Source organism: Galleria mellonella, unplaced genomic scaffold (assembly GCF_026898425.1).
Source record: "Galleria mellonella isolate WM207_F2 unplaced genomic scaffold, CSIRO_AGI_GalMel_v1 utg33, whole genome shotgun sequence".
Classification (NCBI taxonomy): Eukaryota; Metazoa; Arthropoda; class Insecta; order Lepidoptera; family Pyralidae; genus Galleria; species Galleria mellonella.
The window spans coordinates 10,427,658-10,440,491 of NW_026442079.1; the positions used below are offsets into that span (position 1 = coordinate 10,427,658).

The 12,834-nt window shown below is 31.9% G+C and overlaps 1 protein-coding gene across 1 annotated transcript; it reads left to right on the forward strand.

Annotated features, from left to right (window-relative positions):
- The first annotated feature begins 559 nt into the window (after positions 1-559).
- On the forward strand, positions 560-11,939 carry LOC113520900 (cubilin-like). Its single transcript, XM_026906321.3, has 4 exons — positions 560-687; positions 6,013-6,147; positions 8,828-8,953; positions 10,386-11,939. The coding sequence occupies exons 1-4, from the start codon at positions 645-647 to the stop codon at positions 10,445-10,447; spliced, it is 366 nt and encodes a 121-aa protein (XP_026762122.1). The 5' UTR covers positions 560-644; the 3' UTR covers positions 10,448-11,939.
- Positions 11,940-12,834: the final 895 nt, after the last annotated feature.

Genomic DNA, 12,834 nt, shown 5'->3' on the forward strand with positions numbered 1-12,834 from the left:
TTTTTTAAGAATTAACATTTTTATCACGAAAAACTACACTAAATGCTTTTATTGTTCCATTCTATATGAATTATAGGTTATATGGTTTCAGGTTTAAATTGACGTGGCCCGGACTAAGAACAACATAAAAAATAATGAAAAAATGACTATTCAAAAATGCTCAAATTTATGTTTCCTTTTTTCCATTTACCTCAAGAGGATATCGTTTTTTTTAGACGTAGAGAAACCAATCATATAGATTACTTCTCGATGGCGTAGCCAAGATAAGATGTCCACCAGATTTTAAGTTCGACTTTCACATACGCTGTAAAAACTGTATCCAATTTGATGCAGTAGTTTTAACATGATGCAAAATATATAATAAATATGAAATATACAATTCTCTTGTTATGACTAATTGCTAAAACCAATTCTGTTGTTGTGACCCCGATTTTTCTTCAATGCCTCCTTTGTAGATACATTGTATGGTGACAATTTTATTATTTTATATCGAGTAAATATAGAGAGAGTAATACAAAGCACGCACACAAATCTCGAGACCGCAGCATACTCGTGCCAGGAGATAGATAGCCTGATATGACGGCCGTTCACACCCGGCCCAGAGGAAACGTTCTATCAGTTGCGCTTTGTATACAACCACGAACATGCGTGCCTTACTCATACTGGCCGTACTTGCCTGCCTGCACTGTGAGTATACTGCATTAGCCGTCGTACTCTGACCGAATAAAGAAATGTGACTTTATCAAAGCAAAATTCGCTGATAAAAAATTTGAATTTTATGATCGACCAAATCCGCACCTGTGTTGTTTGAAATAAGAATTCTTGCTGTTCTAAGAATTATATTAAAGATTAATTGTACCTTTTTTTTACTAATTCGAATTATCAGAATTTCAATAATATTTGTATGGATAAATTTTATGCGAATTTTCATATATTTGTTTTTTATTAGGTTAATCAATCTAATAAATAATCATTTATTATATGAAAATATAATGAATGTTATTTGTATCGTAAAAATCATTATTACTGACCTATGTATCGTATTAACACTGAGAGACGTTGCAGCGAATTTATTAGTTACTTTTATAATTATTAATTTGAAATTGTCATATTTACGTACTTTTATCCATTATGCGTTATTGTTCTAAGCTCTATTTTAAAAAGTAAAAATGTAACTAATTTATATAAAATGAAAAAAATTTTAGGTTAATTTATAATACTTATATATATATAGTATTATACTCCTATTTTATAGTCCATTATAATTACATTTGTTTGAATAAAATTTAATATAAATTATTAGAGTAACATAAACAGCTTTTTATATAAGTAACTCATTCCAATGCACATCACAAGTGAATACAGCTGAAGTCGCGAACAAATGTTAGTTTAAAATAGCAACAAAAAAGGTAGTTATTTTCTCTAGCGCAATTACATTAATTCCATTTTGGCAATTTAGCTTTTAGGAGCACAAACGGTTCGAAATACAATCCTGCGCTCTCTAATTTCAGGAGTGATTTTATTTACTTATTTACAGAGAAGCGGATTTTCCTTAACCCATTTCTTATCGAGCTACCAAACTCAAATTGACTCCAAAAAATAGCAAAGGCGGAATAGATTGGCGCGATATAAAAAGTCGTTTTTTAATTCTTTTAATAAGATTATAACGTATTTAAGGCCTAATCTATGATCATAGGCTAAGTGGGTAATGCTCAGCTCAGGATCCAAGCGGAACTTTTAGTATTGCGTAGACATAGTCTTTTCTAAGAGGCCAAGGCCTCCTTAAAAACTCCGTAAGATTTTAAAGAGTATATCTCTCTTACTCCTTATACTGATAGTGAACGGTAATTTTTGTAATATTTATATTTTTCTAACCGACTGTACTTATTATTATCAAAAAAAAAATCAGAAGGATAAAGTGGTATAATTATTACATTTATTCCTATTGGACACAGAATGGACACAGGTGGAAAAAAAATTTCTCTTATCCCTCAGTGGGCTCAATTGGGCTAAGTGTTATAGATAATGGTAATAAAAAAATTATATTTGTACAGATCAAGATATAACGTAGATAAATCTATTTCCTTCAGTTTAATTTACATTTTAAATAATACCTTATTTTCATTCTTTAAAAAATATACCGCTGTTTTATTGTATATCCATGTCATAATAGATTTTACATGTCATTATAAACCTGGTGACTAAAAATAGTATATAGTCCATTGTATCCCGTTGTGATTGAAATTCTCCAATTAATATCAGTGTCGTAAATTTAAAATGAGAAATAAGTTTTTTTTTTTTTTATATATATCATTCCCCCTAGAAACCTTCATTACTAATTTATCGTTGAATTCGTCACGATAGGCTAACTGACCTGCCTTTTCATTGTTACCAATAATCCCTCACCACTACCCCGGCAGTATATACCGATAGCGTAGGCGGAGTTACTATTCCATTATCATCCATAAAAAAGTACAAACGGGGCCCCCGAAGCTTGAAGTCCCACATTTTTGCAAAATCGAGGGTTAAAATTCCATTGTTAGCAATATACACTATCAAGTGACCTGACTAAAGTCGGCCTCCACACAGTTCCTCTTGGAAACTATCGTGGTTAATTCTTGTGGAATTCGTCACGTATCCTATTGTTCCAACTGATCCGCTTTGCATCCTCATCTATCATCTCTCACTGGTGTCCCGTCAGCTTATATCGATAGCGTAAGCGAGGTTACCATTTAATTTTCACCAATTAAAAAAACATCGCAAAATCTACCATCTGAAGATTTTATGCTACTAATCAAATTATTGTATTTCACTTGAATTATTCACTTGTGATTGTATATTTTTATTTATGGTGCATTAAAGAGTTAAATAAATAAAAATAATACAATATAAATAACATAACTAATTAACATTATGTTTTTCATAGAGTCCTTTGTTTCAAAGATGTGTATATATACTTTGATATACATGAGATACTTACCTAGTTATTACAGTTGGGTCAAGTCCCTTTGAAGTTATCAAATGTGTAATATCTAAAAATAACTTGTGTACGAAGACTATTGAACTTATCATAAAAAAACAACGAATTTTACTCCATGTTATGATTATTTAATGCGTTCAACTTGACCCATATATCTGCTAGCATAGCAAATCAAAAGAATTGAAGGTGGGACATTTTTATTTGTACTCGTAAATAAAATCTAAAAACCTTGAGTAAAATCCGATTAAAGCTTCAGATTTTATGATCAAAGATGACTTTGACAACCTCAAAGTCATAAGAAAAATTACGCATGGACGTTTCGCCATTTACTTAACCCTTATTATAATGTACTAGCGGCCCGTCCCGGCTTCGCACGGGTGGATATTTTTACATTTTAAAGAGTGGTTATTGTGATATAACGATAATAGTTGGACATATAGTATCGCGAAGTTTTTTGTAGTTATTAATATTTTATTGAATATTTTAGAACATACTTTTGTTCTATCACCAATAGTTTCCACAGAGCACGCGACCAAAGATATTTAATAACATTTTTTTTACACCTTGAGTTACGTTATTAAAGTTTTAGTAGGGATCCCTAATCTTTTTTATCAATAAACATAATTTATGTTACTCAGGGTGAATGTATCTTTCTAATGGTGACAGAATTCTTGAAATCGGCAAAATAGTCTTTGAGTTTATTCATTACAAACATACATACGCACAAAAATACAAATCTTTCCTCTTTATTATATTAATGTAGATGACTATCAGAGTGAGTGGGGCCTACCTTCTAGTATCAATGGTTTTCAAGTCGCTTTCGATATAAACAAAGGCTTCTCTCATCGCTTCCTGGACGACGACATTATGTGCTTTCCGAGTAACGCTACATATCGGGGAAAAATAGAATCAATTCTGATATTTGTCTCTATTTGGCACTAACAAATTAAAAAATTTAATAATCTAACAAATCACCAAGTATTATATATATGTGTGTGTAGGTGTATGTATATAAATATAATAATGAGTAGGGATAATATTTATATTATTATATGTATCACATCTCCCATATTTAGAACTAACAAAATTTTTCATCGTGCCTCCCACCAAATTGTTTATAATTACTCCTCTCCATCCAAAGGTTGCCTGGAAGAGATCGCTCTTAGCGATAAGGCCGCCCATTATTTTCTCATTGTGATTATTTCTTGTATTTATATTTATAATAAGTTTACTATTGTAATCTTTTGGAGGAAACAATAAAGAGTATCTATCTATCTATCTATATGATATGACATTAGGCAGAGCCGACTTTAGTCCACCTAGCGGCCCTGGGTAAGATTGGAAAGGTCATTAGAGATTCACTGTCCACTTTAGATCCGAATTTCATGAAATGTGATGTGTAATTATATTTCAATAATTATAATGTACCTAAGTATTTAATATTTAGTTATAAATGTATAAGTAATGGATATATATATATATATATATATATATATATATATATATATATATATATTATTAATAGAAATATTTATATCACTTCTTGTTAGGATTGAATAATGGGCCCCATTATGTCCCTCCCCCCTCCCTTCCCTTCTAGTTATGAAAAGTAAAATGCGTCGTGAATATACACTGCGCCCGGGGCGGAAACGTACCGAGATAAAAACATCCCAAAGCGTCCATTGTTATAATTTAATAAATATACTATATATCTTTGTTAATGGACAATTAGATAAACAGTTTGAAGAACTCCGTTCATTACATATTAAAAGTTTACATTAATTAGTTACATTTTATCTGACTTAATCAACTATGTCTGGTAACTTACGCTGCATGGAATTGAATGATACTTGATAGGTTATATCGTAACATATAGGATACTGTATATTCCGATGCGAGCGAGCGGACCTGCGGGAAATGAAAGCTTAATAAAATTGTCGGTTTAAAATTTCGATTCACGAAATTTCTGCACTAATATATTCTATTTATTATTGTTATTATTATATCAACCATTAACTGTCCACTGCTAAACATAGGCCTTCTCCATAAGGGAGGGAAAGGGTTGCCAATAGTTGCCATTTTTGGCAGGTTAATTGGCATTCGCAGTTAGGCTTTGGTGATGTTTTAAAAGGGACGCTGTTGTTCATCCCTGTACCATTAAGTTCTCTTAGTCGCCTCTTACGACAAATATATTCTAGGTATAACTTAAATAAATACTTAATTTTAAATAAGTTTGCTAATGAATCTAAGGATAATCAACTATATACCTATGTACGAGTATATTAAGTGGAAATCTGCAGTTCTGTTAAGGAGCCCCAAAATAAATATTATCTTTCCTTGTAAATCATAGAAGAAATAAACTTTATAAAAATACCTAATTCAAGGTTACTTACAAATCAACTGTTTACGTAAACAAACTTGTGTAACGAGGCAAAAAAGACCTAATTAAATACGAATAAAAAAAAGTTAAAGAAAATATTGTTAAAATTACCTAAAGCCACAGACATAGATTAAATAGATGTTGCCTCAACATTATTATTTTAAACAAAATATACTATTTTTTTTTTCAATTTAATAGTTACAGAAGTTAATAATATTATGCTGTTATGTAAACACTTTATTCGCGCCAGATCAATTCAATACGATACAAATCAAAACAAACCTTTTTCAGATTGAAAAATTATATCTGAATCAAATTTTTTTTTTTAGTAAATAGACTAATTTTTTAATGGTGACTAATAATGGATATTGAAAATAAATGCATTTGTGGCATCTATTTAAATATATACCTTTGATACAAATTTATTGGTACCTGCCTATTTGCTGCTTTTAGCGAAAACAATTTTTCCTCCTAGATAATGTATTATTATATATTTATATATTCATATTAAGTCAAAATTATATTACGAAGATATATCAGGTGCTCTCTGAGCGAATTAGCAATGCGAATCTTTTTTTTTTTCTTTTCTTTGATTTGTAATATCAGTTCAAGTTTCCGTGAAAATAATTTTTATTTTTTATTTTTTTTACAGGGAACATAAGGGCATGTGATCCCGACCAAAGTCACCAAGGCTGCAAAATTTATGGATCAACATGCTATTGCGGTTACGGATGCAAAAACGAGTACATATACAGGAGCAGAACGGATTGCCTTAACGCCTTGAGAGGTATTTTAAAGTACATTTTGTATCGTAAATAAAACAAGTCTATCCCACCAAGAAACAACTATTTTCGACCTACTTCAAATAGAAAGAGGTTTTTCAATTCTTTGTTTTTTTTTTTACTTGTTACCTCCTAACTCCGTCTGTTATAAATAGATTTTTAAAATACAAGCAACCCAGAATGCTCCGACATCCAAACTTCCGACATCTAAACAGCATTTAGAAGTTAAAATATAGTACAAAACACTCACATGCGTAAAATTTGACACTCCATTGACATTACACTCCTTTTATGGGCAATTATGGTATAATAGTCACCCGCCCGCCAAGCGTGGCAACTAGTGGCAAAACTTCCCTTATGGGTAAGATTTATGTCCAGCAATAGACAATTAACGGCTGAAATAATAAAAAACAATAATAGTCATATTACACAAATGGCACGTATATGACAAAATTTATAGCCAAAAAAGATTCATATGATTTATTATAATATCAACATATAACAATAAAAAAAAAATTTTATGGGTTCAATATTGAAATATATACGTAAAAAAATATCCAAACAAAATCCTTCTCGCTTTAAACAAACAGTTGTTAAAATTCAAACGGGGAGGAGGGAGGTATTGTTAGTGTCAGGGAGTAAAGTCCTTTTTATAAACAATCACGGTTAGTTCGTGAATTCGTCACGCCGTACTGATTAACCTAATTCACCTATCATCCTTAACTGGTACCCCGCCCGCGTAAACCGATAGCGCAAGCGGGGTCACCATATTTTTATCATTTATAAAGAAAACAAGTGACAACCAATATGCACAATAACAATAACCTTTTTTTAAGGGGCCATCAATAATTTTGCTCGAGACCGGCAGCCGGCCCTGTAAATAACAATAAAACCTTAGTTAGTTTAAAATAACCAGAATAATAATGGGTGAATAAAGTGAATAAATAAACCCGGGTAAAGAACGGACGCCAAGTTAAATTTTAAATATAAATACGACGTGGAACAAGTTGCAAATTTGCATAATACCCTTTCATTTCTCCTTCTTCATTTTCCCTTAATGTTACTATTTACACAAGACATTAATAAAATATTTTATTACATTTTTATAAATAGACAAGCAGAAGTATGTTGTTACAGTATGACGATGTTTTTTTTTTAATGGATGATAATGGAATGTGAGGATAAAGCAGGTTAGTTGGCCCGTTGTGATGAATTTAGGAAACTGCGTGGAAGTCTATCTGATAAAGTATGTTGCTAGCAATATAGTTGCTAATACCCATTACTAACAATCTCTTCTTCTCCCCACATATAATGGTTAGGTAGATCATCATCATCATCATCATCCTCCACCTCTTATCCTAATTATTATTCGGGGTCAGCGTAATATATTTTTTATCCATATTTCAAAAACATTTGGCTTACAGTTTTACAACCGGCCGCCTGCCTGACGTCAACCCTCTTAGATAGATCACATACCATTATAGTACTGCCTAGTGATCCCAGCATAGAATGAACTACTCCTTCCTTTTCCGTGGGTATCGTAAGAGACTTAAGGAGACTTAATGGTGGAGGGATGTACAGCAGCGTCCCTTTTTAAACATCACCACAGACTAACCACACTTACCAAGCGTGGCAACTACTGGTAAAATCCTCCTTATGGGGAATACCTATGTCCAGCAATGGACAGTAACAGCTGATATCGTCATACCATTAAAATATAATTGCCGGTTCTATACCCGGGCTTCGCACTGTACTCTCTAGTCACTATAGTGCTGTTGATGTCTACAGGCGACAATTAGTATTTCCTATTAGGCGGACCAACAGCTCGATAATTATTCGCAGTAAAGTAAAAAAAACTGTGGCTTATTTCAAATTAATTATTAATTTTTATTATGTGGCTTTCAAAACAAGTCATTTTCAAATGACTATATTATGCAATTGTATCGCCACTTGAGTCAATCTTTCACTTGAAAAGACACCGTAGTAGAACATTAATAAGATATATGAAATGCAATCCGTACAAAGAAGTAAACGTGCTTCCATATCTGCATACTAAAGGCACAAGTCATGCTAAGAAATATTTAATATGCATGCTGTAGTATAAAAGAAATCCTGCATTATAAGAAATCAAACAAAATTTGATAACAGACTCCGGAACGTCCGACGGAGCAGTTTAGAAAACTTTGTTCCCTAAATTAACCAAGCCGAAAATCAAACTCGAGGTAACGAAATAAAATACACCGGAACGTCTCACAAAAAGCCGCATAACTTAACCATAGATAGATAATAATTTATTTTTTCACAAAGAAGATTTTATATCCGGGAATGTCCAATAAACAAATGTAATTTCGTCAAATGGCAAGCTAACAATACATACCTATTCCCAAATGATTTACAATTATGTATATACATATATATATATATATATATATATATATATATATATATATATTTGGTAGTCACTAAATAACTTCCTGCATGCCCATATTCAGTCTATCTTCATTAGTGGACAATTAACGGTACAAATGTTAAATGTTTCATTTCCGAAAATCACAGTAAATTGTAAGTTATCGTCATAACTTACAATTTACTATGATTTTCGGAACGTCACAAGAGTTACAGAACCCACTATTACAGGCTCGGCACTATCTTAGCAATTATTTTGCATTTCGATTGTGTTCCCAGAGCGCAACTCCAACATCTGTAATCGAATGCCGTGTCTGCGAGGCATTTGCATACAAACTGTCCAGGACCCTGGCTTCACATGCAAATGCGAGGGCACCGGCTTCTATGGACAGCGTTGTGAAAAAGGTATAATCCTATGGTTAGACTATAATGTAGGTAAAGCTCAGCCGTGAATCTAATACCTATTCAGATCGGATTGTAACAAACCTAGCAACATTTTCGTTTTTAAAAGATTTTCTGAATACTGTATTATTACTATAGTCAACTATGTATGTTCATGTTAAACTCAGAATGAATTGTAGAATACCGTTCTAGAAAATAATGATGCTTTTGGATGTCCTTTAATTTGCTGAAAAGTATTAGAGTAATTTATATTAGTTTCCCGGTCTCAAATACTTCTTGATTTCTTTCATACCTTTTTTTTTTCGTGATACTAAAGCAAGATTACGTTACATTATGAACTACCAGACAATAGACACCTGGGAATATAACCCAGAACACCCAGATTCGTACCAATTACGAAAAGTTCTTTTTATAAATTGGCCCGTTCAAAATACAAACCCTTTTTTCCTTTCGGGTTACCAAGGTTAACTACAAGAAAGCTCTTTAAGTTATAAGTCCACCTGTGTGCTTTGTAATTTTCTTTTATAACCAAACCTTTGTGCAAATATGAACTATAAAGATTATACAATACAAATAAAAGCCTGCACTACAGAAGCTTTCAAATTATCCAATGTATCTTCTAAATATTTTTTCTCTTTTTAATTTGTACAACATGGGTCGCGAACATACAGTCAGCATGATTGTTAACGGCCACCAATACCCAGAATACTTGCTACACCTGAGATATGTCTCTTACTTCACCAACCTATGTTACATAAAGATTTCGAGTCACAATACTTAATAATTTTGCTACCATAATTTACATAGCTCCTTCAAATGTGTAATATTGTTAGTAATATTAATTTAGCATCCATATTATTAACAATATACCCCATCATATTTATATCCATGGTGGCCTCTCTTGGAGACCATCTCGGTTAACTCCTGATAAATTTATCACAATAGGCCAATGGACTTGACTTCATTCTCACTTATAACTCACTGGCACCTCGCTTCATAGGCGGAATTGTTTCATTTTCATAAAAATTTGAACGCAGTCTGCCTGCGTAACGTAATTTTGGCTCCAATATTAATAGCTGTGAAGGTCACAACATCATGACTTTATATAAATTCTCTTCTCCCTACTCTATTATCTTTCTAGCTAGCTTTTTGTTCACTACTTCGTGCACGTGGTTTCTAAAGTAGAAAAACTAATGAGGACCGTAAGGCCGATTTTTAGTTACACCATCAGGAATACAACTGAAAACTGCATTTGAATTGTCAGAGTAATTTTGTATGATGTCGGAACAAACATACAGACAAACAAAATTTTTAAAAATAAATGTTTAGCTTCTATTGATCTCCCATATCAATTCTTAAATATCTCTCAAGTACAGATATCGTCTAGTTAGTGTTAGTAAGATTATTCGTTATTCATATGCTATATTTCTTTCAGCATGTCCTTCCGTCGTGCCATTGCGTGGTCTGATCTACCCTCATGAATGCATCGTGATTTGAGATGAAGGACTGAAACGAAATCTCCAAAATTATATTTATTTAGTAACTAATAGTTACTTAATGCTAATTTAATTGTATTTTGCACTTAGTAATTACATTTAAGCGTCAAGGTCGTCAAACACGTCGCAATTTTTTAGATTATAAGTATCTTAAAGGATATTTTATCGTAGTATTTGCAAATACCAATCAACAATAATTATAAAGATACCGAAGTGTACCAACGTAATTATCAATACTAGATAGGAGGGGCCGTTTCTGAGGCATCATTTTTCTAAATTTATCTCTTATCCTATTATTTTATTTTGGTACTTTAATTTAGATTTCGTTGTAATTGTTTCAAATTAACCTTTTTATATATTGACAATTGTAGTTTTTTTATAAAAAAGAATATTTATAAACAATTGAAATAAGAACAAAAATATACATACAACACTTCAAGTCAACAGACGGCAATTTTATTTACAATTAATATAATATAAATAATAATATATAATAACAAGACCAGCATATTTTACAAACAGTAATATCAAATTGAAATTTTAATTTTAAGGATAGGTTTAGAGAAATTATGTCTTAGAATCCAACCTACTATTGATAAATAGACGTAGTAGGACGCATTCACGTATTGATAGACTGAAAATACAATCACAAAAAGGAAAGCAGTAAATTGTAACACTAGTGTGCATGTAACAGTTTTGATTTGATATGTAATTGAAAATGCAGAAAAGTTCACATACCTATTTATTATAATTTTTATTTCAATTTGTGGACGTTCAGAACAAATTGGGTCAAATTAAACATATTTACCAGTTCTTGTACAAAATACTTCTGATAGTTCTGTAATATTCTATTTAAATATAAAGCGTAAGTACCTACGTGAAAAAATTGCAATTCTATGGCTTTTTTTCCAAATTTACACTCCATTCTAACAATTAGAACTTCTTTTGTTCATATTCCCGCCAAATCCGCTTCGAGCCTATATTATATGATGAATAACCTATTTTTCTATCTCGCTCTTATATATCAATATGTATTTTCTTTTTAAATTACCTATATTTAAGGTATAAACGCTCTTTATATACAGACTGTGAAAATTTCATCACAATCGATTTAACCGTTTTAACTTTAATAAATAATACATGAAGCAATAAACACATAGAGGAAGTTTAAAAAAACCATCATTTTCAATACAATATATCGATCCATAAAGTAAATTGTTAAAAATGTTTAAAGTACCATTTTACAGGTGGCGCCACATTAAGTTTATCTTCGAATTCGTATTTTCGGCCACCGAAGATGCAATGAATGTAATGTGCCTTACAATTTAAGGGTGATCCGTTTGTAATAGCCAGTTAAGAGGTACTTTTTCAGAAATAGGTATGCGGCATTTATGTCGATCTTTAAACTATAAAATTATATTACGATATAAAGTTAAGTTTAATAAATGACAATAAAATATAAATACCTAATGAAATAAAAATATGAATTTCTATCAATTTTATTAACCTTACCTGTCAAAAATGTATTTTTTATGAATGAAATCGAATGGTAACCCCGTCTTTGTATATTGTTCCATAGCTTACGCTATTAATATCATTATTTAATTTGTCTAGTATGTATATGTCCAGTTGTAACTGGAGGAACACGTACCAGTGCGGGATTATAAGTAGACGATGCAGTGAAAAGGATTTTTAGTACAGGGGTATAACCCCCTTATTGCCAGCCATATACACTATTAGATCGACCTCCTTACTGTGCCCCCTGGAAACCATAGTGAATAATTCTCAATGATACCTTACAAGTATATACCGATAACGCAAATTGTTTTTTTTATATAAGTGAAAATGAAATATCCTGCCTGCGCTATTGGCATACGCTGGCAGTACCCCGCCAGCGTATACCACTAAATCTTATATTGGTACCCCAGTAAAGGATGAAAGATGAGAATGAAGTAACTCAGTTGGCTTATCGTGACAAATTCAACATTAACCACGATAGATTCCAGGGGAACCGCGTGGAGGTCGACTTGATAAAGTATATTGCTAAAAAGCGGGCCGTTAGACCTCATTACTAACAACCCCTTTCTCCCCCGTAAACTGGATTTGCATTCCATTATCATTTATTAAAAACAATTAGATGATAAGATAAAGTCAACAGATCCATATATATACAAGAAAAATAAGTGCATGCTTTATTAAAAATTATTTGATTACAATAAAGCCGATATGATCATCTACAGAGGTCATTTATTCATTCCTATTTAAGATCTGTTCCCTTATCCGTAGAGTTCTTGCCACTCACCACTTCCTTCACTTGACATCTTTGATTTAGTCTTGGGAAAAGGGGAGCCCTTTCCCTCTTTCCTTCCAGTTTAATGTCCATAAGTT